Here is a 26,431-nt window from a genome sequence, read left to right as displayed (position 1 = left end):
TCTCTGTGCCTTAATTTTCTCATCTGTAAAATGGGCTTACAGTGACACGTCTCCAGGAGTCGTGTGGATGAGCTGAGATATTAGTACGTACATGCAAGTCCCCGACAGTATCAGCATCTACTGTTGGCAACTCCACTTTAGAAATAATAGAGAACATGCACTCACGTGTACACAGACACACACACACACACACACACATGTAAATATTTCTACAAACATGAATATAAAGCAAAATGTTCAGTGTGTGGTAAGTGGGTAAAAAACTAAATGTATATTTTCTATTTTCGGTAATGAATGCACTTACAGTAAAAGCTTGCATATATTAGAACAAAAACAATGCCTCATTTAAAATTGGAAAGGATTTTTTTTTTTTGTTTATTTGCAATCAGCTTCAGTTTCTGTGACATAGGTGGCTTTGGAGACCAAATACAGGTTCCCAAGGGGAAACAACACAAGACCCACCAGATACAAGGAAGAGGAAATTTAATTTCCATCTACTTGATTCTCGGGAATTTGACCAGACCTCTTTAGGGCAAATACCTGGGCCTCTACTTAGAGATCTGGAACTGTTTCTGCATGTGGAAAGCACAGAGGCAAACAAGGGAAACTAGCAAATGACTGAAAGCCGTGTGGGCTGATTTCAGTGCCGGGCACTCCTAGCCAGTGTCCCCTGTGGTTTCCAATCCTCAGCCCCTCCCTTCCCCAACCCAACCTGGGCAGCCCTGGACTGGCAGGTGCAGAGACGGGGAGGGCGGTGGTGCAGGGGACAGTGTGGGGGGCAGGAAGGGGCTGGTGTTTTGTTTTCTCAGGGTTTTTCTGGTCTATGTGCTCTGTCAAATGTGGTTGATTCGTGGAAAATGCTTGAAGTCAAACCGGCCCCCACTGGTTGGGACTGTGCAAGGGGTAGTAGGTTTTGTCAGATAAAATAAGGGCAGTTAAACCACAGCCAAGTTTGCTCACTTCCAGAAGGCCACAGCTAATGGAACGAAAATATCCATCTGCACAGGTATGCGTTTGCTGTCAAACATACTCTTACTCTGTGGGTGAGGGGTTCCCTTATTTTATAAATAGTTCATTCCAAGTAGTGGCTTCATGACTTCGGAATCGTATGACCAGGACTGTTGAGACACTGAAACTTCAGTCCGGTCCAAGGACAGTATTCTGAAGGACACAGCACGCAGACTTCTTGTAGCCCTAGGTAATGGTGACATCCTCGAAGGATCTGTACTTTTCCATGGCATGTGATTTATTGAGGCTCCTATTTTTCAGTCTCATTTCTTGGTGTAGACAGGTTTCCAGAAGACCAGTGCCCATGAACCTATGAGCGCAGGTAGACTGAGGTCATCACAACAGAGGTGCTTCTATCCTCACAAGAACACAGACATAGGGAAGCTCCGAGTCGACTGTGTAATTGAATGTCATATATTGACTCATCTAAGTCCCTCTACAGGACAGATGACTGTAGAGTTGAGCTTCATTAGAGCAAGCTTAATAGAAGACAGGCACATCAGCTAGGTGGGATGGGGGTCCAGCAGAGGAGGGTTGTTCAGCAATGTGAACACAAGAGTAAGTGTCCCCACCCCCACCCCACCGGAGCATGGTACAGAGAGGGGGCCCAGTCCTGAGACCCCATCTGACCAGTCCTTGGAGAAACAAAACTCTGTTGTTGAGGCTGCTGCTTTAGGCTTTCAAGGTTTGACCTACTGCACATTCTCACCATAGATTTCATTTCCCTTCTTCCGTGCTTGAGAGCAAACTTCTGGGTGAGCTTTGGCTTCCATGAACATGGGCCACATGCTATTGGTTCAGCTCAGGGTAAATTATACACTGACATCCAGCTTAGGCATCATCTGTGGGCCTGTTATATATGTGACTCCACTCCTGAGACAGGGGAATCTAAATCTGACCACACCACTGAGTTGCTGAGATTTGAGTCCAAAGTCCAGAATCTGCAGACATTCCTCACCCCTTTCTCCACCATAAGATGCTCTTTCTGGTTAAGCTTCAGGTTCCCCCAGCCCTCTTGATGGCACTTCTGTCACTCGGTCCATTCTTAGAACAAGCCCAGACGGAGCTGATCTGACCTGCACAAATGCACATTTGACCCTGTCATTACACCCTGTAGTTAATTCCTGAGGAAACATCTCTGACAAAAAAATAATACTTCTTTTCCATTATGTACCTTAGCCTTCCAAAAAATAGAAGAAAATCTAAATGTCTGAGAGCAGAAGAAAAGTTAAATAATTATTTTATGTCCATGAAATAATCAGCATTCATTTAAAATTTTGTGTGTAGTTTACACATCATGGAAAATGCTCACCTGTGAAGCAAAAGTAAATATGCAGTGAAAACATTTTATATGCTTTTGGAATATATTTATAAAAATAAAAACCCAAATCCATAGGTGAAAATCAGAAAGACAAGAAGAAAATAACCAGATGACTTCAATGATGCCTGGATATTCCAAAGTTTTTGCAACAAACTGACTTCATTACTTTTAGATTATAATTTTTAAACCAGTGAATAAATATATGGACGGTATGGCCACAATAATGTGAAATTACAAACACAAAATGAGTAGGGGACAAATGAAGCTGTCGACACTGATTTGGCCGAATATTTTGAAGGACCGTTTCTTTGATTCTTGTTCTCCAAACATTTTTATAAGAAGTGTGTCCTAGTCTCACATTCAGGGAAGAGAAAAAAAAGTGGTTGTTGGAAGACCGGGGGAGCAGATTAGGGACAGAGCATCCTCATAGGCAAAGGAAACAGCCTGCCTCACAGCTGCTTTCCTCTTGCGAGATAACACACCTCGAATAGGACATTTTCTTTTCCTGAAAATGCTGCATTAGAGCCAGAACAAATCTGGTCCATGAGAATGAACAACAGAGAATCTTAAGAAAAGATTGTGTCCCACATCTTAGCCTCATAAACGTCACACAGTTCAGGTGACGTTTGTGTGACATAAGTAGATTAGAGTATGGCTGTTGGAAGGCTTCCCTTTCCAACCTATTCCACTGCTGTAGACACACGGGGGCAGATGAAATGCCTTCCCACTTGGACAGGAGTCTAAGGAAGATGGTCTTACCACGTCTTCCTGTTTCTGGGCTTACTCCCCACCTGTCAAGTTAATGGCACTTGAGCCACAAGAAGCCGGAACGTCTTGGAATTATTTGAGAGTGCTAAATAAAGCCAAACATTTAATTAATACATAACATGTATGCTTTGCATAATTTAATAGTGATGTAAGGCAGGTCTTACAAATGGAGATATAGATATAGATATAGATATAGATATAGATATAGATATAGATATAGATACAGATACCAAGGAGAAACAACTTAGACGCTGCTGGAAGGAATGGAACATGGACAGCAACTTTGTAGAGCATTTTGGCAACTACTTAAAAATTAAATAGAAACTCACCAAAGACCCAGGAAATCCTCTGCTAGAAATCTGTCTAAGACAAACAACAACAGCGGCACCTGGGTGGCTCAGTCAGTTGAGAGTCTGACTTCAGCTCAGGTCAGGATCTTGTGGTCCTTTGAGTCCCGCATCCCGCTCGCTGCTGTCAGGCTGTTGGTGTAGAGCCTGCTTGGGATCCTCTGTCCCCTTCTCTCTGCTCCTACCCTGCTTGCACTTCCTCCCCTCCCTTCCCCCCCCCCCCAAAAAAAAGAAATATGAAAACAAAAGTCCACACAAAGACATGAGGGTCAAAGTTTATTGCAGGTTAATCATAATAGCAAAAATTGGCTATAATTCCGATGTTCATCCACTGGTGGATTGTCAAAATGCTGTCATCCACTCAGTGGACTAGTATTCAGCAATACAAAGGGACAAACTACTTATGCATGCAACATGAATGACCCTCAAAAACATTATGCTAAATAGCAGCCAGATGTAAAAAACTACACGTTCACATTGTATGATTTAATTTATATTTATTGTCTAGAAAGTGCAAATTTACAAAACAGGAAGCCAATCGGTGGTTGATGTAGGACTGCAAGTATGAGCAAGGATTACGTGGAAACAAAGACACTATCTGGATGAGAAAATTGCTCTGCAATTGTGCTGTGACTTAGTTTAAGAAGTATAATTTACTCAGGGCACCTGGGTGGTTCAGTTGAGCGTCCGACTTCAGCTCAGGTCATGATCTCATACTCCGTGAGTTCAAGCCCCATGTCGGGCTCTGTGCTGACAGCTCAGAGCCTGGAGCCTGCTTCAGATTCTATGTCTCCCTCTCTCTCTGACCCTCCCTTGCTCATGCTCTGTCTCTCTCTGTCTCAAAAATAAATAAAAGCATAAAAAATTTTTTAAAAAGGAGTATAATTTACTAAGAACTGCAATCACACATTTATAATGGACTAATTTGATGCTATGCAAACTATACCTAATAAGCTGTTTTTTTTAAATCAAGATTGAGTGAAATCTTCAGCAGTGATGTCTCCATTCTTTTTAAAATTTTTATTAAAAATCTGAAATATTGGGTTTCGGATCTACTGAAACATTCGGTGACTCTATAGTTGGTAATTTACGCAAGAACACTTCAGAAGGATTAAAGCCCCCCCCCCCCCCCCCAGTTCACTGTCTTCAGCCCCTAAATGCAGACTGGACCAAAGTGGGCTTCTCCGTGGTGCCCATCCCTGACTGGCTACTCATACTACCCCTCCTCCCTCCGTCTAACAGGTCAGCGACCCACCTCCCTCGGTCTAGCAGGCTGGTGTGCTGGGACACTCAGGTTTGTCCCCCACAAGGTCCAACCTGCAAAGACCTCTCCCCACAGGAGAGACCCCTGGAATACAGAGCCAGGGCTCCCCCTGGTGGTTGGGGAGCCCAGAGACAATCCCACGGGACCTGGGCCTTGTCCCTCCTTCCCCCAACCAGGATCCTAGCAATGTGACAGCTGACCACAGTAGCCCACATGGAGGTCAGGGGACATGGGTGTCAAGCTCAGTAAGAATAAACAGAGTGCAGAGTAAGTATGTGTTCGCAAATCACCACCCTGTCCCCCCTCCCCCCCCCCCCCCCCACCACGCCAGCCAGAGTGAGCCACTTGGAAGAGGACATATTTTACATTCAGACACTAAATTTACAGGCTGACATTCTTGCAATTTAGTACTAACGTCCATGTATCACCAAAAATCTGACAAACTTCATAATCAGCAATGTCTTCTCACAACAGCCTCAGTTTCGGTCAGGTTTTTCCCGATATTTTAAATTTATAGGTATGTAAAATTAATAGATAATATAGAATAGAAAGGCCCAGTCATTAGCCCAATGTTTATACAAGAGAATTCTTAATGTCTTTCATTTGATTACTCTTGTTTTCCTTACCTACCTCTGCACTCAACGTAAGTTCATGAGGGGTGAATATCATCCCCCCCCCCCCACCCACCCAGTTCACGTCTCCGCCAGCGCCCATCCGGGTTCCTTATTGCATGCATTCAGTGTAGAAACAGTACAATTCAGTCTTCGTGTCCCCGGTAACTGCTAAAGTCCCCACCGACCTTCCCTGTGTTCGGACTCTGCTGCAGGGACCTTATGTACAAGTGGGAGGAGCAAAATACACGAGAGACTGAGTGATTGATGAGTTCAGAGATGTCCAGACACACTGACGCCAGGATCAGCGTGGAGGAAAATCTCAAACTGAATATAACAGGAAATGATAGAAGGCTTTTAGGGTATCAGAGAGGAACAAGTTTTCTTGACCAGGAGTCCAAAGTACACAAAGTAAATGGTCAAACAAAGTTTGACCACAAAGTTGAGACTCTTCATTTAGTAAGTGCTTTAGACAAAGTTGAGACATTTGATAGATTAGCTGAGGCTCTTTATAACAGCTAAACCTCAGAAAGGATAATTATCTAAGAGACCTAAATTTGTACAACTCAACAGGTAGTTAATAACAATTGCTGTAATCTTAATTAATTTTGATAATTTAAAGTGCCTATCATTTTATCTATTTTTGCATTTGTAATACATTTGTAAGAATGTATTAAAATAATATTTGTATTATGCATATTTGTATTTACTTGTATTTGTAAGAGTATAAATCAGTGTTAATAGGAAATATAATAATAGCAATCTTGATTTGCCAGACACTCTCCTAAGTGTTCCACGTGTATTAAATTATTTAATCCTCACCAACCTGTGAGGTGTGGGCTGATTTCCCTTTTCGCAGACAAGGAAGCTGAGATTCAGCGCAATGAGAACCGGGTCCGGTCACAAGGCCAGGAAAAGTGGGCCCGGCCGTGGGCAGCCTGGCTCCTCTGGGTGCTGTAGCCTCTGCCACCGGCCTCCTTTCTGCTGCGCCCAAAGGGCACGGACGGCAAAGTGTCCGAGGGACAGACTTCAGTGGGTGCCAGGTATAAACAGAGACCCTCAGCTTCCTCACCAGTGGCCCAGGGCAATAACCTGCTGAAACAATGTGATCCTGTTTGGTGGCCATCAGGTTGGTAAAAACTATGATGTCAGATAATAAGCACAGTATTTAGAGACAAGGTGTATGTGTATTTCCTGGCAGCCGCAACCCCGGGATGACGTTCCCAGGGAAACGCGACTCCCCAGCATGCAGAGACCCTGAGGTGCCAGCCTCGCTGGTGACAGCCAGTATGCGCAGCAGGACAAATGACTGTCACTGGCGGTGGAGGGATTCATGCAGTGGCTGCAACCAGCGGCAGAAGGAGCAGCACAGAGGAGCAGTGAGCCTAGTGGACAGACGGATGGACAGACACAGATTGACGGGAATGCAATGCCGTTTATATAGATGTAAATACACATTATTCACAAGCAATTCTCTGTAGTTTTCACAAGTACATAAGACACCAAGCATATCAGTCAATCCTCTCATTTGAGGCCGGGGAAACGGGGGTCTTGCAAAGAGGAGCCCCTTACCTGAAACTCCCAAGCACACTGAGTACACAATTGGAAAAACAGCTTTCCTGCTTAGTATTTCCGGTTGTTCCACTCACTAAGCTGAGTATTTGCTGGAAGAGACCACTTACCTGGGCCCCACTACGTTGTAGAAGGTGTAGGTCATACCTGAAATGGCCAGCAGGGGGTGCTAGATGTCAGTGTAAGTAACAAGCAAACTACCATAGATTTTATGCAGGAAGCTCCTTCTTGAAAATAGGAAGTAGAACAAGATCACAGATTACATTTGAAGCAACAGCTCATTGAGGACAGAAATTAATCCCTGAATCACAAACATCCAAGCAGGTTTCCTGGGGCACGTGCTTCCTTAACCTGAAGGTCTTGAAGTTAGTTCTTGCTGTGCTCTTAGCTAGACAATCTCAAGTATGTTACTTACTCCCCCTAAGCCTCTGTCTCATCTGCAGAATGGGATGAAGAACCCCTACTTTATGCAAAGAAGGAATCAAGATGTACAATGCTTGACATTTAAAAAAGCGTGGTTGTTATTATTTAATGCACCAATGATTTCTCTTATGACCTTCAGAAAATTAGTCTCCGGGCGCCTGGGTGGCTCAGTCAGTTAAGCGTCCAACTTCGCTCAGGACATGATCTCGCTGTCCGTGAGTTCAAGCCCCACGTCGGGCTCTGTGCTGACTGCTCAGAGCCTGGAGCCTGTTTCAGATTCTGTGTCTCCCTCTCCCTCTGACACTCCCCCGTTCATGCTCTGTCTCTCTCTGTCTCAAAAATAAATAAACGTTAAAAAAAAAAAACTAAAAAAAAAAAATTAGTCTCTAACAAAAGGAAAGGAGGTATTAATTCACAAGTACTAGAAGAATTTCTGTTGTGTTCTGAGGTCCAGCACTGTTAAATGCATGACTGCTTTTCAAGAATAACTTATGTTCTGGGGGCGCCTGGGTGGCTCAGTCAGTTAAGTGTCTGACTTTGGCACAGGTCATGATCTCACTGTCGTGAGTTTGAGCCCCGCGTCGGGCTCTGTGCTGACAGCTCAGAGCCTGGAGCCTGCTTCAGATTCTGTGTCTCCCTCGTTCTCTTCCCCTCCCCCGCTCGTGCTCTGTCTCTCTCTATCAAAAAAATGAATGAACGTTAAAAAAAATTAAAAAAAGAATAACTTATGCTCTTTGCTTATTGGCATGTGAGAGTAATTCTTGGGTTCTGCATTCTCTCTGAATTTTTCTTCATGACTCCATAGTCTTTATAATTAGAAGAAATTACATACATATACATGCAGTTGTATGTATAAGGAATGGAGGGTGTGACGGGTTTTAGAATTTCTTAGAGTAGGGTTTGAATCAAGACTCCATTACTTATGTAACCTTAAGTAGTGAAACATTTTAAGATTCCAATAGCTGATCTGTCAAATGGGGTTGTTATAACTACCTTGACATGTTATGAGGAATAAATGCTTATAAGAATTACATTGTACTTGATTCAGGCTGATCGTATTTATTTATAAAGCAACCAACTTGGCCCAATCTCTGGCACTGAATTCCCCAATCCATGGGTTATCCTTCTTTGAATAGAGGACATCACATTCTACAAACTAAATTGTTCTCCCAAGAGAGTATTTGGCTGGAGGTTTGGGACAGACTTCATTAAACAGTAAGGCTGGTCATGGCCACAGTTCCTGAGCCTTCAATTTGAGAAGTATTTGAACAAAAATGGTAACATTGAGAGAAACAGACTTTTGAATGCTGGTAATGTGAAATAAAACTTGTTTAAATAAAAGAATAAAAGGCTGTAGATTTTCTCCCCCAAAGTAAGATTTTCCTATCAGTGAAAATTTAGGAAATAGAGAAAGGAGGAAGAAAAATGTCACCCAATTTGTCACCACCCACACTGCTCACCTTCTATATTGAGACTCTTTCCACCTGCCATTTTGCTGGTCAGATGTCTCCCCCATTGTCACTCTCTGTTCCACTTAACACTTTAGCACAGCTGCCCTAGACACCTGCTGAGGGTCTGAATGATGGGCCTGGAATATTCTTTTAGCAGAGCATCTACTCAACACCTCACCATCTCAGCACAACCTCAAAGTCTGCATTTTGGGACACTTTAGCCTTAAATCCTGGTTATAGCTCAGCGTGTCTGCTCTCCAGTTTTACCAGGAAGAGGAGCACGGGAGCCGGGTCTGGTCATGGGTGCTGCAGGACCCAGCCCTCCAGCCCAGCCAAGTCCCCTTAACTGATGTCCTCACTGCCCTCTCCCTCCAGGAGGTCAGGCTATAATTAGCATCACTATTTATCATAACTACACCCAGGAGGCCCTGGTATACCTGGCATAACTGAAAGGGAAGCTTCATTTCAGTCGAAGTCAGTGCTCCCTTTATCTCTCAAAATTTCATTTCAGACACATTCCTCAGCTGCCCTTTCAGGAGGCCCCGCCTTTTCCATTTCTGAGGATCTGACCCTGGAACCTCAGGACCTGGTCCCGCCCCACCCCACTTGGGTCAACGCAGACTTCTGCCTTTGGCCACACACACACACACACACACACACACACACTCACGTATTCACACATGCCCCTGTCTTCCACAACAATAATATTCCCTATAATTTTGCACTCTGGGGATCCCAGAAATCATCGACGGCACCCAGACCAGTGTTGAGGTGAAACGCCCGTCCCCAACATTTCCTGAGCATTGTCTATGCACCTGGGACAGGCTACACGCTTTGCTCACATTTCCTGTTCAGTCTGCCTGCAAACGAACGAGGTCCCTTTTGACAGATGAGGAAAAGGAGGAGAAACAGCTCGCCCACGACTGCACAGCTATCGTGTTACGTGAGGGCATTTACTCTTCTGATGCCTCTTTGGGACAATGCTCCAGTGCCAGCTGGGGGGGGGGTGCCTTTTAGGCGGGCATTGCTGCTCTGCTTGCCTGGGCAGGCCACGCCCCATTGCTCTGTGAGTGCCAAGTGGCCATTTGAGGCTTGGGATTTGTCTCCAGCCAGACCCGGCTGTCATCCCACCTGATTCGCCTTAGGCATGCAGCCTTGGAAGAGACACTGAGCAGAAACCTATTAGTGCTCTGCTCAAACAAAGTCGATGTCCAATCAAAAATTGCTGTTATTGGGGCGCCTGGGTGGCTCACTTGGTTAAGCGGCCGACTTCGGCTCAGGTCACGATCTCGCGGTATGTGAGTTCGAGCCCCGCATCGGGCTCTGTGCTGACTGCTCAGAGCCTGGAGCCTGTTTCAGATTCTGTGTCTCCCTCTCTCTCTGACCCTCCCCCGTTCGTGCTCTGTCTCTCTCGGTCTCAAAAATAAATAAACGTTAAAAAAAATTAAAAAAAAAAAAATTGCTGTTATTAGTGGTGCTCTTACTGCACCAAAGTTCTTCAGTGTTTCTTAGCACCCTGACCACTGGTGGTCCCTCTCCCCCTTGTGGTCAGACCTGTCCCTGCCCTCTGGCTCCTCCCTCCCCCCTCCCTCCCGCCTCTCTCTCACCAGTGCCTGCAGGTGCCTCAGGGAAACAGAGCTCAGAGCCTAACCTGCCCTCTGCCACCCATCCAGTCAGTCTCCGTCCAGCAGGTGCAGCTGGGAGGTCACCCTGGGCTTCTCCCCACCAGTGGGGAAGCAGAACCATGCTCGGTCCCCTCACCTTCCTGTGCGCCCTCCTGTTTCCAGGTAGGTCCCGACTCCTTCCCTGGTGCGGGGTGACCCTGGTGCAGGGTGAGCTGAGGCTCCTATCTTTCTCCGTCTCACCGCCGTCCCCCTTGCAGGTGGCGTGGCAGCGATCAGCCTGACTCAGCAGGCTGTGGTGGTGGAGCGCGTGGGCGGCTTGGCCACCCTGTCCTGCCAAGCCAGCGTCTATGTAAGCTATATCCACTGGTACCTCCACCAGGAGGGGACTGCCCCCAAGAGGATCCTCATGCTGGACATGTCAAGGTTATATGTGCAGAGGTATGGGGGCTTGGAAGTGGACAAAATCGATGCCAAGAAAGGCAAGGAAAGCAACAGCTGTGAACTGTCAGTGAAGAAGCTGCAGAAGAGCGACGAGGGCGTGTACTACTGTGCTGCCTGGGAAGCTCACAGCCCCACACCCTGCTCTGCTCCCTGAGCAAAAAGTCTCGCTCTCCCAGGGCGCTCCAGGCCCGGACCTCCCAGGGTTGTTGGGTCCCTGGGGCTTCCTGGGGTCAACAGTCAGTACCCCTGACACTCACGCCCCCTCTGCGGGTCCATTGCGTATAACCCAGAAGGCTAAGGAGCCCCTGGTGGGCAGCGTGCAGAACCAGGGAGCTGTCCAGTCTGGAGGCACTTTTTTTTTTCTAATGTTTATTCTTGAGGGAAAGAAGGAGAGAGAGGGAGAGACACTGAGCATGATCCGGCGAGGGGCAGAGCAAGAGAGGGGCTCTGTGCTGACAGCAGAGACAGGCGGAGCTCGAACTCACCAACCATGAGATCATGATCTGAGCCAAGTGGGATGCTTAGCAACCTGAGCCACCCAGCACCCCCCCCCCCCCCGAGGCACTTTTCTAAAGATCTTCCAAGGAGGTGTTTCTGGAGCATCTGGAGCAGGATCTGAGCTGCTCAAGGCAGCAGCCACGAGCACCAGGCACCAGCCCCATGTGGCTACTGAGCACTTGAAATGTAGCCACTTGCACTAGTCCATGCCACGATGGGCTGCTTGTGTAGCATACAAATCATATTCTGGAGACTATAAAAAAAAGATGAAATAAATCCTTAAAAATTTCTATATTGACTGCACACTGAAATACTATTTTGGATATCATTCACTAAATAAAATTTGTCCCAGAATTATTTCTGTAACTTTGTTTATAACACAGCAGTTAGGAAATTATTAATTTGTCTCTCAAATTCTGTCTTACACTTATTTCTATTGAACAGAGCTGTGACGGATGGCCATTTAAGATTCTGACCACATCCCCTGAAGAATGCAAGAATAAATTATCGTGCAAATAATTTCAAGGCCGAGAGACTCTCTGGGGATTCCGCACAAAATGGGTGCAAGCCGAGACTGGAAGGCAGCTCCTGACTCCAGTTTCTAAGTTGCCGCCCCGCCCACTGCTGGTTCCTGTGCAGAGAGAGAGACTCCTTGATCAGAAGCCCAGGAAACAGTGTGGCTGACTTTGCAGCACCCTCACCCATGCCTGGCGCTCACTCTCCTGCGGGGGAAATGATCCTCAGGGCAGGTGCACGCATCAGCCCTGGACGAGACTCCGGGCCCTCCACCTTCCCCTTCTCCTTGAAAGTGACTCCATATGGGATTTGGGGACCAGCTTCCCTGGACCTCTGTTCTCTCCTCTGTAAAGTGAGGAGGTTTAACTGCTACAGTTGTGTGACTGATTTCTGTATTAAAGCAAAATTATACCAAAAATATATCATTATGTTCACTAACTTCTAATAAAGCTAGTCAACCTCTTGACCAAAAGAAAAAAAAAAGAAAAAAGAAAGAAGAGACATTAAGGAAAATAAAAGCTATTTACTGATTCTCCAGCCCCAAACAGAAAGGCCCTGCTGTGTGGGGGGAAGATAAAGCTCTCTGAGGAGGTCTAGCTGAATTAAATGCATTTTCAATTGAAAATTCCAACTTTATATGACATAATAGCATTGGCAAAAATGATTAATGAAAGGGAAGTCTAAATGATCGGAAGTAAATTGGTTTCTCGGATTTGCTAAATCTTCCTCCATCTTGATGAGCTTCTGTTTGTGTGGATGATTTATATTTAAGACATGCCTGCCTGTGAAGGAGCCCAAACAACATCTGGACCCTCTACTGAAGTCCCGGCTCAAAGTTAAGGCCTCCAGCAAGTGCAGGAAGTATGTGAGGGGGGGGAGGGTTTGAGGGGGCAGAAAGTCACCTTCCCTCACTCTTGGGGGTGGTCCCCTCATTTGTCCTCCCCATTTCCTAATACAACCGAACCCTCTCGTCTTGCTGCACCTTCTCAGTGCCTGACTCCACAGAGGGGTGACTCTGAGATCTGGTTATTATAGTTTAGTTAGAGAGAAGTGAGATAAATATGAAGACACTCTCATGAGAAGTGATCCCAAGTCCATGTCAATCTCAGTTTTCCACGTGGATCCATTGTGCTTTTGATGTACAGCCTGAGAGGACAATGGCCTTGAACAGGGAGGAAATACCCACTATGTGGAGGAGGAAAGAAGTCTATGTTTGGAGTCATTTCCTCCTCCTGCCCTTCTCCTTTTGGCTAAGGTGAACTTCACCCAGGACACTTTGACCACACATAGTAAAGGCCAACCAGCTCTGCCTTAAGTAAAGATTATTCATTACAAGGTTGTTTCAAGGTTGATTCATGAAAACACTAAAAATATCTTATTGAAGTATATAGGACTGAGTATAGTAGGGCCTCTATCTCTGTTGAAGTGAGATTCATATTTTGAATATACTGATGGGCTCACATTACCTCAAAGGTAAAGGACTTTGCATAGATGGCTGCTTGAAAAATCCTGATGATTTGGGTTCAACTCATTTGTTTCATTCCTCAGGTGGGTGAGTCGCAAAGCTTTTGAGTAATAGAAGCAACATTATAATTTCAAATTAATGCTGAATAAAGTCCAAGAATACCTCAAAAATCACAATTTTCCTAGTTATAATATCCAATACCAACTGCTCACACCCACCAGTACTGTGGAAAAGTCATGTCTGTTACCTCAGAGTCATCTCCTAGAAATCGCACTTCTAAAGATTTCTAGGCCCAACTGGAAATCCATGTTGACTATTTTTTTGGGTGCTTTTTATGGTTCACCCCCAGAATGGGTTCAGGGACACAGCCCCGGGTAGAGGAAAGGGCATAACTTTGGAGGGGTCACTGCTAAACATTGGGATCATGATAGTTTTTACAATGTCATTTCTATACCCTGATTTGTCACGTAGCAAACTTGCATTGCTTTTGAATTTTATTTTAAGATGTATTTTTGAAAACAATTCACATGTTACTTAATATTAAAAATCTTGCATATTACTGAGCACGTAGACGGAACATGTGACATCCGATGGTTAGAAAGGCCTGAAACGGGCTGTGTCATGATCAATTTTGTCCCCTCTTCTCAAACAACAACTTTTGCCTCTGTTACAAAACAAAATCCGGTTTTCTCTTCAGATACCCACTGACTCCATCTACCTACTTAGAGACCAGGTCCGTTCTTGGAGAATCGGAGTAGGTACTTGGGCTGAGTGTGTCTTTTCCCCCGTGGAGGACAGACACCAAGTACTACACACAGTGGCACAAATAGTCTTCTCATTAACGCTGTGCTGTAACTTCCTTGGTTTCCTTATGTCACTTTTGTCCAGACGCAGAGGCAGGAGTGAGATGGTCCCAGCAGAAGCACACACACTGTCGCACGCAACCCTGGTTTCCTTCAGCAACGTTCTTGGGCACTTTTATTGCCTGAAACACGATCTCCTAGCCTTCTTGGAAGGTTGCTAGAAAATTGCTCTCGCGTATTCTTCATCTGGAGACTGAGAAGAGAGCCTTTCAAGTAGGACTCTGTGTGTCTCCACTTTGGGGGTACAGATTTCTCTCCCAGTAACAGGACAAGGGTGGATGTTGTGGGGCACTAAGTGTGGATTCTGTGAAACCTGTTTCCTCCCCAAGATCAACACGCCATGTTTCTCTCCCCCTGCTCTGTGCCCCAGTCCCCAGGGATTATGCTAATGGGCATCTTTGCTCTGATATGCATTGACTGTTGGTCAATGGAAGTTGAAGTTCAAAGAAGCATCACCATGTCCCCTGACAGAAGCATTTTTTTTTTGGGCACTAGACCTCCAAGCCTTTGGATTCAGGGTCCTGGGAGGGAAGAAATAAGTGCCTCCCGTGGGTTAGTTGGTATAAAAGGGAATGGCCACTTCCACTCGCACCTGTGTTTTCCTGAGCATAACCCTCTGTCTCTGGTGTAGATGGCACTATGTGTTGGCCCCTGCGAGGATGCAGACCCCCTTCAGGGAGGGAACCCTGAGCTCACTCTGCTCCCAACTCCCAGCCTCCTCCTGATGCTTCCACTGACTGCTTCCAAACAACCAGAGAATAAGGAAACCCACCCATGCGGTCCATGAGGGTCCACCTCGTAATGCCCAAGGCGAGGTAAAGAGAGGCGGACAGTCCATCTGGACTGGAGCAAAAGAATGAAATCAAGCAGACAGATAAGTGGGTTATATTTGCCTCCAAGTAAATAACACAAGTTGGAGACTCAGGAGAGTTTAGTTCCTTTCATTTCACTTTCTGCAAAACCACCAAGGTCCCATCTCTAACAGAACAGGATGTGCTTTTCCAGTTGAGAAACGTAGCAGAGAGGAGCATGTAGATTATTTGTAATGTTGTCGTTCTTCAGTTAGATCAGGGATTCCAGGTATTTGTCTAGTTATGAAGTAAATCGTCATCAGCTAAGTAAAACAAAATTAATAACTTACAGAGATATCTGTGTAGATACATTACAGTGCTTTTCGACACAATATTATGATGAATCCAAGTCTGTGTTCCTGACGTCCTTTAATAGAATAAACAATTGTACGGCAGTGAAACCATCCCAAATCTTATTAAAAGAGACCAGAGAATTGTCTTCCACCTTCACAATGTCAACTATAACCCAGCCTCTCACCTTTGTTATAATTGATCTATCTTTTCTGTCCTTCCTTCCTCGTCTCCCTTGCCACCTTTAGGTCGACATATAATTGTTTCGATCACAAACTGACCCTTCCTATCTACTGCGGTTCTGTTGTCTTTTCTTTTAACTTCTAAATTGAAGTTACAGACTGATTACCAAAATCTGCAGTTATATTCTGAAAGTGGCAGAATTAGCGTTTGTAGCCCACAGGTCAACAGATTTCTTTGATTGCTTTTCTTTGCTTGGCCAAGAAAAAGAATTAGGTTCTTTTTTTTTTTTTTTTTTTTTTTAACATTTATTTATTTTGAGACAGAGAGAGACAGAGCATGAACAGGGGAGGGGCAGAGAGAGAGGGAGACACAGAACCGGAAGCAGGCTTCAGGATCTGAGCCATCAGCCCAGAGCCCGACGCGGGGCTCAATCTCACGGAACGTGAGATTGTGACCTGAGCCGAAGTCAGACGCTTAACCGACTGAGCCACCCAGGCGCCCCGAATTAGGTTCTTTTTGAAAATTGACAAATATAATGTGATTCTGATAAGATTTTAATGACAGGTATTTTTTGCTGAGAACTCCTATGTCCTAGGCACAGTATGAAGCACTTTACATACTTGTTATGTGATGCCTCGTTATCAGAGGAGAGAGGAAAGGGAGTCTCATGGTTATCAATATACCCACACAGATGTCCCTAACCCTGCTCCAGGTGTCTGGGTTGACATAATTTCCTATTGACTTGCATTCCTGTTTGGAGACAGTGTATGTTGAAATGCTGTGATTATCTCAGAGAGAAGTCAGGTGCCCAGAGATTTTCAGTAATTGTGAAAAGCTCAATCTGAAGGCGCTGACAGTGAACAAATTTGAATTCATATCCACGTTGCTCCATTGGCTGCCAGATAAAGTGCTGGATGTTGGGTCTGTCCAGGAGTCTTGTGATCATCATGAACATTCTTCAAATGTACTTCTTTCAGGGAGGGAAGAATTGGTTTTTAGAGAAGATTTTAGAGAAGAAACAGTCTAAGTTGTTTCAATGTATTGTTGGGTCACTTTGAACTCTCTTAGTGCTCTTAACTTTACAAGAACATACTCTGGCATTTGTGAGCAAATATGTGTTGTCCCAGACCTGCTGCCCTGCCCAGCAGGGCCTGGGGAGGACAGTATGAGGGTCACTCATGAAGCCACGGTTAAGGAGTCACAGTGGGCACACATCTGGAAGACTTACTTTTTCAGACAGTTTGTCCCAGAACCCAGTCTGCTAGAAGAGTAAAAAAGGGTAAGAAAAATCATATCTTCTTTGTTCTGTAAACTTGCTTTAGCAGAAAGTATAATAGGTCAACTACATGGAGAAGACTTAAAACCTCACAGTCAGAATTAAGTAAACAACCAAAATGTGCAATGAGGATGATATTTTGGAAATTTTTAGCTGGTAGAGTTTTCTTCTCAGACGTGCATTATGTCACTGGGAGTCCTTCCTCTGTTTAGGGAAAACCATGAGAATTAGTTCCATGAAAGTGAAGCTGTGCCCAGAACAAGCTCATTTTTCTCTGTTAAAGAGTTTTTTTTTTTTTTTTTCAACGGTTTTTATTTTTTATTTTTGGGACAGAGAGAGACAAAGCATGAACGGGGCAGGGGCAGAGAGAGAGGGAGACACAGAATCTGAAACAGGCTCCAGGCTCCGAGCCATCAGCCCAGAGCCTGACGCGGGGCTCGAACTCACGGACCGCGAGATCGTGACCTGGCTGAAGTCGGACGCTTAACCGACTGCGCCACCCAGGCGCCCCTGTTAAAGAGTTTTTAAAATATTTATTTATTTATTTATTTCTAAGAGAGACAGAGAGAGTGTGTGTGTGTGTGCGTGCACGTGCGTGTGTGTGTGTGTGTGTGTGTGTGTGTGCAAGTGGGGTGGGCAGAGAGAGGGAGACACAGAATCTGATGCAGGCTCCAGGCTCTGAGCTGTCAGCCTGGAGCCTGACACAGGGCTAAAACCCACCAACTGTGCGATCATGACCTGAGCTGAAGTCGAAAGCTTAAGTGACTGAGCCACCCAGGCGCCCCCAAGCTCATTTTTTAAAATTAATCATGAGCTAGTGAGCTTGAAAGTCAGAATAAAATGAAAAAAAAAAATGGTCGTTTTTTTCCCCTATATTTCAAGTCTCTCATTTATAGATTTGTGGGTAAGCCTGGCAAACTGGGAACACAGAGTTTCACTAGAAGTTCTAGATGCAGAAAAGTGGGGGTGTTCAGTCGGCCAAGTTCGCATGCAGGTCAGAGAAGGGCTAGCACTTGGCGCTGGGATGTGATGTGATGTGTTGGGGAGACAGTAAGAGAATGTATTTTCTGGTTCCCTGTCTCTGGGGGTCTTATCCAAGGGAGGATAAAAAATTCCACAGAAACCCAAAGCACATGGAGGGAGAACATGAGAACATCTGGCTGATGTCAAGCTTCTGGAACATGGCCCTGGAGGAACACCACCAACAGTGGAGACATCAGCACAGACCAGCCCAAACCAGCCCTGACTGTCCCCACAGGCTGGGACCCAAACGCTTCTTAGCATCTGTGAAACCCAAACGCTTCTTAGCATCTGTGAGAGGGTCAGGGCGCTGAGAGGACCACAGGAGGCAACAGCCAGGCTTTGGATGAGAAGTGGCAGGTGGGAACTTTGCATCCCAAGGCGTGCTGTGAGTTGGTAGGGGTGGATTTGGGGCTGGTTACTGCACAGGACAATTCAGAGAAAGAGGCTGAATCCAGAGAGCAGGGCCAACGGCTGGAAGAGGGCAGCAGGGAGACTGTGAGAACTAACTCTCCTCCCGGGTGCAGTGATGGCATACTGGGGTGAGCAGGAGGCAGGGAGACAGAAGAATGAGGAACGGGACAAAGGAGACAGAACTAGCCTGAAAGGGGCTGTTCTAAACCAGAGGAAACTGTCTTCAGTTGGTAAGCTTAGTGCCTCCTCCAGCATCAGAAGGAGGAAAAGATGACATGTGTGAGTTCAGCAATGACGACGCTCCCATCCCCTGCCACGCACCAGAGGTGTAGCCTGGGTTTGCTGTAACCACTGCGCCCTGCTCAAGGTGCCTGTGTGAGGGGGGAGGGTGCACCAGTGGGGACCACAATCCATCCCGAGCCCTCCCTGCCCTGTACCTGGAGCAGGGCTGTGTGAGCCTGGAAAAAGTGCCTTTTTCTAATTTTCTGCCTAGCTTGTGCCGTGTTTTAATTAGTAAAAAGGAGGCTTCTGTGCTATGGGAGACCCTGTTCAGGAGGAAGTAACTACATAGAGTGGTGTGGACAAGGTACAGAATTTTCAAAACAACTTAGTCCATGAAGCTTCCTGAGCTGAAAAAGATAAACTAGCCTCCAAAAAGAATCGTCAAAGAACCAACGAAAATACTATTATTTGAATCTAGGAACCAAATTTTACCCTTCAGAGCCTTGAGAGAAACAGTCATAGGGAATGTAGTAAAACAACAACAACAACAACAACCACAAAAGCCTACATTTGCATAGACCCTGGTAACCCAAGGGGGTGCAGTGAGAGGAGGAAGTGAGCTGGAGCTTCTCCAGAACCTTCTTCTGCGGAGCAGAGATGCCAGCACCCACCCCTAGGGATGATGTGAGGTTATGAGATTAGAAATCCAAATGCTTAGCGTGCAGCCCTGAGTAATTATCGGTAGTAATTATCAGCATTTCCTTTAATCTCACTTCTGTCTCCATTCCTTAGCAAAAAATATTTGAGATAATTAATTAGAAAAATCTGCCTCAAGGCACTTTTAACAGTTTGTCTCTGCACAAGATATACCTGTGCCTACATCTGTGTCTCTGTATCTTTATTTTCATCTCCGTCTCTGTCTCTGTCTCCATCTCTGTCTCTGTCCCCGTCTCTGTCTCTGACTCCATCACTATCTACATAGCCAAGTCTCTGTCTTTATCATCTAGGTGTGTTTACACTGACTCCTGCCTACCTATCTGGAAATGGACTGATGGGATGTTGTTGCCACAGCCTGACGAATATTCTCCAGACAGATCAGAAACCTCAGAAATTGCATTGCAAGGTGGCCTAGGTTTGACCCACAATTTCCTTCCCTGACACCAGCCGTCACACACCTTACACTGATCTGAGCTTCTGGCCATCAGGGTTCTCAGGTTCCACCTTGTGCTTTGAGGCAAAGCCTGGGTAGACACATGGCCACTTACCAGCAACCACCTGTCACTTTTCTCTGAGCGAATGAGTTCGTTCCTATATCTGTTCAGATTATGTGAGAACCTTAAGAAATTACTTAATGCCTCCTCTGGATATTTTGAGGAAAAGTCTGTTTTATGTGCTCTCTCTCTCTCTGTCTCTCTGTCTCCCTGTCTCTGTCTCTCTTTCTGGTTAGTAGCCAACATGACAACCAGAAGTATCTCTATCCACAGGAGGAACAAAGGATAAATACATTTACGTACAGTACTCAGCATGCATCCTCCACCTTAGCCATATCGGTACCAACAAAAATGAACCAGGTTCTGGAGCATCTGATAAAACTTGGCCTCTTGTAACACTGGCTGAGAGGAGTTAGATGAGAACAATAAACTGGCAACACTGAGACACCCTGTCTCCTCCACTGTGATTCTTTTTACAAAGTCCATAGAACAGAGTAGATGGAGCCACGGACAAATGGGTACCAAGTATGAGAGAAGCCAGGAAGTCGGCCCCAAGCCCTCTCTTCAGTTCTGGTCCTTTTGCACGTGGGCAACCTCAGCCCCCGTCCCAGTCTCAGCCTCAGCCCCGCCCCGTGCTCCCTGACAGGTACCTCAGTTCTAGAATCAAGAGGAAAAGAAGCAGACGGCCACCAGGTGCACCTGCAGGACGGCAGCCTCCTGTGCCAGCTTCCCTTTGCCTCCTGATGACAGCCGCTGTCTGGGGTTGTGGAGAACAGCCAAGTGAGTCAGGGACCCTCAGCAATTCGTCCTGAGGTTTCCAGGGAGTCTGGGTGACACAGGCCGCATGACGAGGGGACTGGGATGGAGGGAGGGCAGGCGACTGCGGTCCCAGACGGGACTCGAGGGCCGGGTGCTGCGCCACACGAAGGCAGACGGAGGCTGGTGCTGCTGGGATACAAGTGCCCGGAGGAGCACCCTTGTGTGCGGTTCTGTGACCTCGCCAGGGTCTGCACTTGCCTGGTGGGTAATGCAGCCTCGGTACCCACTCGCTGAACCGATGTGTGAATAGATGAATCCTAGGGAGCAGTACTGAGCAAGCACATTCAGGGTACTTCCTGTGATGAATCCTCAACCGTGCATTCTAGAGCCTTGAGAGACATACGTACACACAGACACATACATACCTGTGTGCATATACATGTAGGCACATTATTATTACAGAATGGTATGTAATCTATTATGTTCTCATAAGTGTATATGGAAGAAATAAAGTCTGCCGTTTAAGAACATGGGTTCCAGATACAGATCCTCTGCTATAAATTACTGTTCTGCCACTTACTCACATCAGACCTTTGATCAAATGCCTTGTATGTCAAAAGCCTCCTTTTTCCCATCTGAAAGATTGGAAATAATAATAAATAAATAATAAATAATAAAGAAATAAAGAAATAAAGCACCCCCTTAGTAGGCTTTGTGAGGATTAAATGAGAGGATTAAATGAGCATATTTGTAGCAAAGTGCCCCTCACATAAGAATAATTCAGTATTGTGAGCAATTTTATGAGAAATAAGAAAATGAAATACCTATTTTTTTCCGAAAGTTTTAAAATAATGAATTAAAAGAAATTTTGCCTTTGTTTTCTTCCCTGTTTGAAATAATTAATGAAGACAATACACATTTTCCAGGAATGTGTCTGAAGTGGTGATTCATCCCCCTTCTTGGTTCCTGACATCTGAACCCTTCTGCCGTGTCCAAGGAATCCCCACCTTATGTGCCTTGGTGAAACAATGAATTCATTCTCACCATCGGAAGGAGACCTTCCAAATACGGTTTCTCAGTATTCCTTAGGTAAATTCAGCTGAAAGTGTGGGCTCCCCCAATTAGACACACTCCTCACAACTGCCACCCTTTCACACACACGCACACACACTCACATAGGGACACATGCACACACGAGCACACACAGGCACACGCATGCACACACATGTCCATGCACACACACAGGGTCCGTAAGGAAACGCCCAGCAGTGATGACGGTGCAGGGAACCTCGCTCCAGAATGATCATGGCTGCCTTCTCTTCTCCTTCTCCTTCCCAGGACACACTGTCTTCCTGAGGAAGAATCAGTCCTCTTAGTTGTAGGCCATTGCCTTCTGGTCTACCCCTCTCTACCTCTTCAACGTGAAACTGCCTAGTGTTGATCACTTCAGAAATGGCAGTTATTGGAAAGCAGGGAAGATGGGCCAGTTGCCTCAGGAGGAAAATCCAGCCATCTTGGCCTCTTCCTTTCTATTTTTCTCAAGAGGATGCAAGCTGGAGTTCACATCAGCTCCACATGGTATGTGACAGAGCGACACATAAGTTTTAGGCGGAAATTCTTCAAGTTTTAATGCACACAAACATTTAGAGAAAACCGTATGAAAATCATAAAAGCAAGCAAACACTTAGGTGAAGAAAGGTTGGAGGAAACGAGGAATGTGGAGAAGAAATGCAGAAAACTGAAGTGCTAATAATGTTTGACTAATTTTCCAGGTTCCTACGCAAGAATGGTCACAAAAGCATTTTCACCATGGAAGTTTGGGGCAAATACTCATGGTTGGCCGTATGGAATGTTAAATTTGAAAAACGATAGCAGTACTAATAAGAGCTAATCATTACCAAAACTTTACTAGATTCCAGAACCTGTGTTAGCAGTTAATAGAAAACTGAAATACATTCACCTATTTAATATACATTGACTTTTGAGATAGGAATTTTTATCACATCTATTTTCAGATGAGGATTTTGAGACAGAAAGAGATTCAGAAATTTGCACCGGTTCAGGAACCTCTGAAGTGACAGAGATAAACGGTTCATATGTTCAGACATGAAAAGATGCTTCAATGACACGTGGAGTTGCTCAGAATATAAAGTGAACTGAAACCAGCTGAAGAGAAAATGATATTCATATTGCACCTTTAGCTGCTAGATTCATTTACACTCCACGAAAATATTTATGTCCCTTTTTCAGGAAAGAAGAGATCAGAACTTCACACACAACAATGGAAAGAGTGACTGGTCTTGGTAAAACGTTCATGGGCATTTTTATCTCATCTTTAACCCTTTTTCTCCAAGTTTCTTCAAGGAAGATCTTTCTGTTGGCATATTTGCATTTTCAGTTAATAAAACGTATCCTCTTTCAGAAATACAGTCCCCAGTTGCTAACGGAGCAGGCCTGGTGTTTATGAGAACAGAAGGGATTTCCTTTGATGCGTTCTCTGAGTGGTTTCACACACTTGAACACCTGGAAATCAAAACCTCTTAATTCCCTGAACACTTTTCCTAGTAATTTAGAAAAGTCGTTGGTTGACCACTTGGCCCTGATCTCTTCCTTTTCTTTCTTTCTTTCTTTCTTTCTTTCTTTCTTTCTTTCTTTCTTTCTTTCTTTCTTTCTTTCTTCTTTCTTCTTTCTTTCTCTCTTTCTTTTTTTCATTTGCTTTTCTGGTTTCCTTTTTCTATGAGCACTTTTCTGTGATTATTGCCTCTATGGAAAGCAGACATTTGTGTCAATTAATCTGAGGAAAACGTAGAAAATATGAAATGCCATGAAGCCTATATTCAAGGTCTTCCAGGGGAATCCAGAAGATCAATTGCCAGGACAAGGTTCCTACCTGCTGGTCATGCCATGAGGCTCAGGAGAAGGCTGACATTTTTGAGGAAACTTGAACTAGTGTGATAACCTCTAACCAGTGTGATGGATCAAGATATCTACAGAAGGAACTAGGCTCATAGTAACTCCTCCCGGTAAGTAACTTTGTCCTGTTTTGATCCTGTGAATGAAAAACTGATAGAGGTTTTTTAGGAAAGACAATGTAGGATCACCTCAGCACATGGACAGCAGTTTTGGAGCTATGGGTCACTATAGATGGAAACAAAACTACTTTTGTTTTATTTCCAAAGGAATGGGTTTCTTTCCTTCCCTGCCTGCAAGCAGATTGAAAATCTACTTTTACAAAATATACACATAAAAGTACAGATGCAGGCTTGAAATTAAAATATTTGTAAGCCTGTGTCTGTAAACTATTTATGTAAATTATTGGTTCAAGGTGGGGTTTTTTTTGTGGGTCTTTAAGTGAGAAACACTTTGATTAAGTACCTTTAGTATTAACAGTGCTCCTCTATTAACCTGCAAAACCCACATGATTGCTTTTGATCTCCTCTTCAGCAGCAGTGCAAAAATTTAGCTCTTGCAGGAAATGCAGTAAATGACTATAGAACTTCAATAAATCAACATAGTCTTATTACTTTAGCTTCTTAGAGGGTAGGCAGAGATTAGTCAAGATTTGTGCAATTGTAATCATGTGATACTGTGCCAAGATTGCCCAGTGTAATGGAATTTGTGAGCTCGGTAAACTATTTCAGTTCTACAGTCCAAGAAAAGAATCTATCTTCATGGTTCAATATTCTTGTTTGTTCATGTATTGTCTCAGCAAACATTTACTGAAGACAGTGTCTAGGCTGGACGCTAGAGATAAAAGGGGCACAAGACGCAGTCCCGACGCTCCAAAAGCTTGCAGTCTAGTGGACAAATATTCTCGATTGTGACCTCTTGGGCCCCTGTTTTTCAGCATGTGGCCACCGGAGACACAGAATGTCTTAGGTTCATGAGCCCTTTTGCTTTCTTACTTTCTGTAATACTTATTGCTTATAAAATCCATACATTTTGTTTAGTGGAACATTTGATAAGGGGGCCCCAAACCATCTGAGTAAAAAGAATAATAATATTAGCTACTATTTACTGAGAGCCATGTACCATGCTGACTAGTTACAGTGCCTTATCTCAGCCCTCCACAGCCCTGCCCAGGAGACCCTCTTATTTTAATATCACTGTTGGGGAAACTGAGGCTTACAGAAGTTCAGTTATTTGCCTAAATTCACATGGCTAGGTACTATGGCAAAATTTGGGACCCAATAAAGACTTGTTTGTTCCATAGAGCATGGTCTAGGCCATTCTATGGTATTAGGAGCATTAAGCTTTATTTTAAATCTGAATATTTAATTTTCTATAGCCTAACTTTCAAATCGACTCTTCAGTTGAATGTTTAACTCATAAGCTCATAATTTGTATTATTACTCATAAGATGGGAAAGACAGAACCAAACTGTCCAGGCAGAGAGGAGTCAGTTCATCCATTCTTGACTAAGTTCATATACAATGTGATTTTGCTTGAGAATCATCCTTGTTTAATGCTATCAGGGCCCATTTTTATATACTTATATAAATATTGAAAAAATACAGGCACAATTTGTAAAGAGGTGCAAAGGGAGATTTCTTTTTCTTTTTAAGTTAATTTCTTTATGGGGTGGGGAGAGGCAGAGTGAGAGAGAGGGAGAGAGAGAATCCCAAGCAGGTTCTGAGCTGTCAGCACAGAGCTTGAAGTGGGGCTCCGCTCCTGAACTCTGAGATCATGACCTTCACTGATATTAAGAGTCTGATACTTACCCACTGAGCCACCCAGGTGCCCCCAAAGGGAGATTTCTGTAAAAGCTTTTCAGACAGTGGGATTGGTATGGCTGGGCTTACAAAGCATTTGGTGCTGGCACACTGCTCAGGGTCACAGGTAAATATTCTTTCATTCTTCTGTATAACGTAAGGAGGGGAGGCAGGGGATGCAGGGACGGCAGGCTAGGTGCTGGTGCCGGCTCAGAATTCTCGGATTCACCCCCAGTTTGGTCACAAATGGCAGCGGGATCCTTGGAGAGGTAGGTGACTGTGTCCCAGTCCTTGGGGGTAGTTGCCACCTGAGCTTGCGTGGGTGACATTGACAAGGAGCTAACTTGCTAGAGCAACTGGGGGTCCCTGAGGGGTGGGGATGTTAGTTAGGTCGCTCTGGAATTTCTGCATTGAAAGGTTTGTAAAGAAATTTGTGTAACTTATTCATTTGATCTAGAAGCAACCAATAGAAAAGAATGAACAAAAAATTGCTAAACTTGTCATTTTGTCAGAAGGTGATTCATATCAGGTATGGACACATTTAACTGTGCAAACATATCCATAATGTCATGAGCTGGTTTCTCTGTTTGTTTTTTTCTAAATTCAGACTAGTAAATGTGTTCTTTCTTCATTAGTCTTAGACATGAAATTTTGCCCAGATGAGGGAAAACGCCTCCCAAGGATGTTTCTATACTGCTAGGTGTGGTCACTTACAAGCTTTTAAAGAATTTTCACAATGCTGGTAAAACAATGAAATCATGAAAGTAATGATATATTTTGGTTTCCTTAGTGGTTGTGATCAGAGACACAAATGAATTCATAAGTTGAAAAGCAACCTTCTTGTCCTCTTTTTTTCCCATCTGACTGCAATATAAATTCTAACGGTCTGATTAAATAATGGTGACAGAGATATAATAATTCATGAGGTCCTTAAAGTTTTGTGGGAGAGTGTGATGCAGAGGAAAATATGGGCTTTGATTCTGGATCTATCAGTTTCTGAATAATCATCCTTTAGCAAATAAATTTTAATTAGCTGGCCGTTGCTTTCTTAAAATGATAAAAAATAGTACGTGGCCATTGTGGAGAAAAATGGAAAAGAGAAGAAATAAAAATTGGATAGTGACATTTATTACTGTTAACATTTGCTATATTTCCATCCATTCATTCTGTCAATGTAAAAAAACATCTCGAGTGGTTTGTTTTGAAGACTAAATGAAATTATAGCTACCACATCAGTTGGGACAGAGTCAGTGATTAAAAAAAAAGTCAATACTGGTGTGCCTGTGTGGGTCAGTCAGTTGAGCAACAGACTTTGGCTC

The 26,431-nt window shown here is 44.5% G+C and overlaps 1 long non-coding RNA gene and 1 gene segment (V, D, J or C); one reads left to right on the top strand and one right to left on the bottom strand.

The window, feature by feature from the left end:
• Positions 1-344: 344 nt before the first annotated feature.
• Positions 345-3,618, bottom strand: LOC131509576 (uncharacterized). Its single transcript, XR_009260581.1, has 2 exons — positions 3,486-3,618; positions 345-2,084 (listed from the first exon to the last, which is right to left on the bottom strand). It is a non-coding gene; the product is annotated as an uncharacterized LOC131509576 (long non-coding RNA).
• Positions 3,619-10,296: 6,678 nt separating this feature from the next.
• Positions 10,297-26,431, top strand: part of LOC131509571 (T cell receptor gamma constant 2-like) — a 32,863-nt gene continuing 16,728 nt past the window's right edge. The window contains 4 exon segments of the C gene segment in view: positions 10,297-10,552; positions 10,648-10,952; positions 14,391-14,396; positions 25,179-25,239. Of these exon segments, the coding sequence occupies positions 10,510-10,552; positions 10,648-10,952; positions 14,391-14,396; positions 25,179-25,239 (415 nt within the window).

This window comes from Neofelis nebulosa, chromosome 4, assembly GCF_028018385.1.
Source record: "Neofelis nebulosa isolate mNeoNeb1 chromosome 4, mNeoNeb1.pri, whole genome shotgun sequence".
NCBI lineage: Eukaryota > Metazoa > Chordata > Mammalia > Carnivora > Felidae > Neofelis > Neofelis nebulosa.
This window is presented reverse-complemented; position numbering and strand designations above follow the sequence as displayed.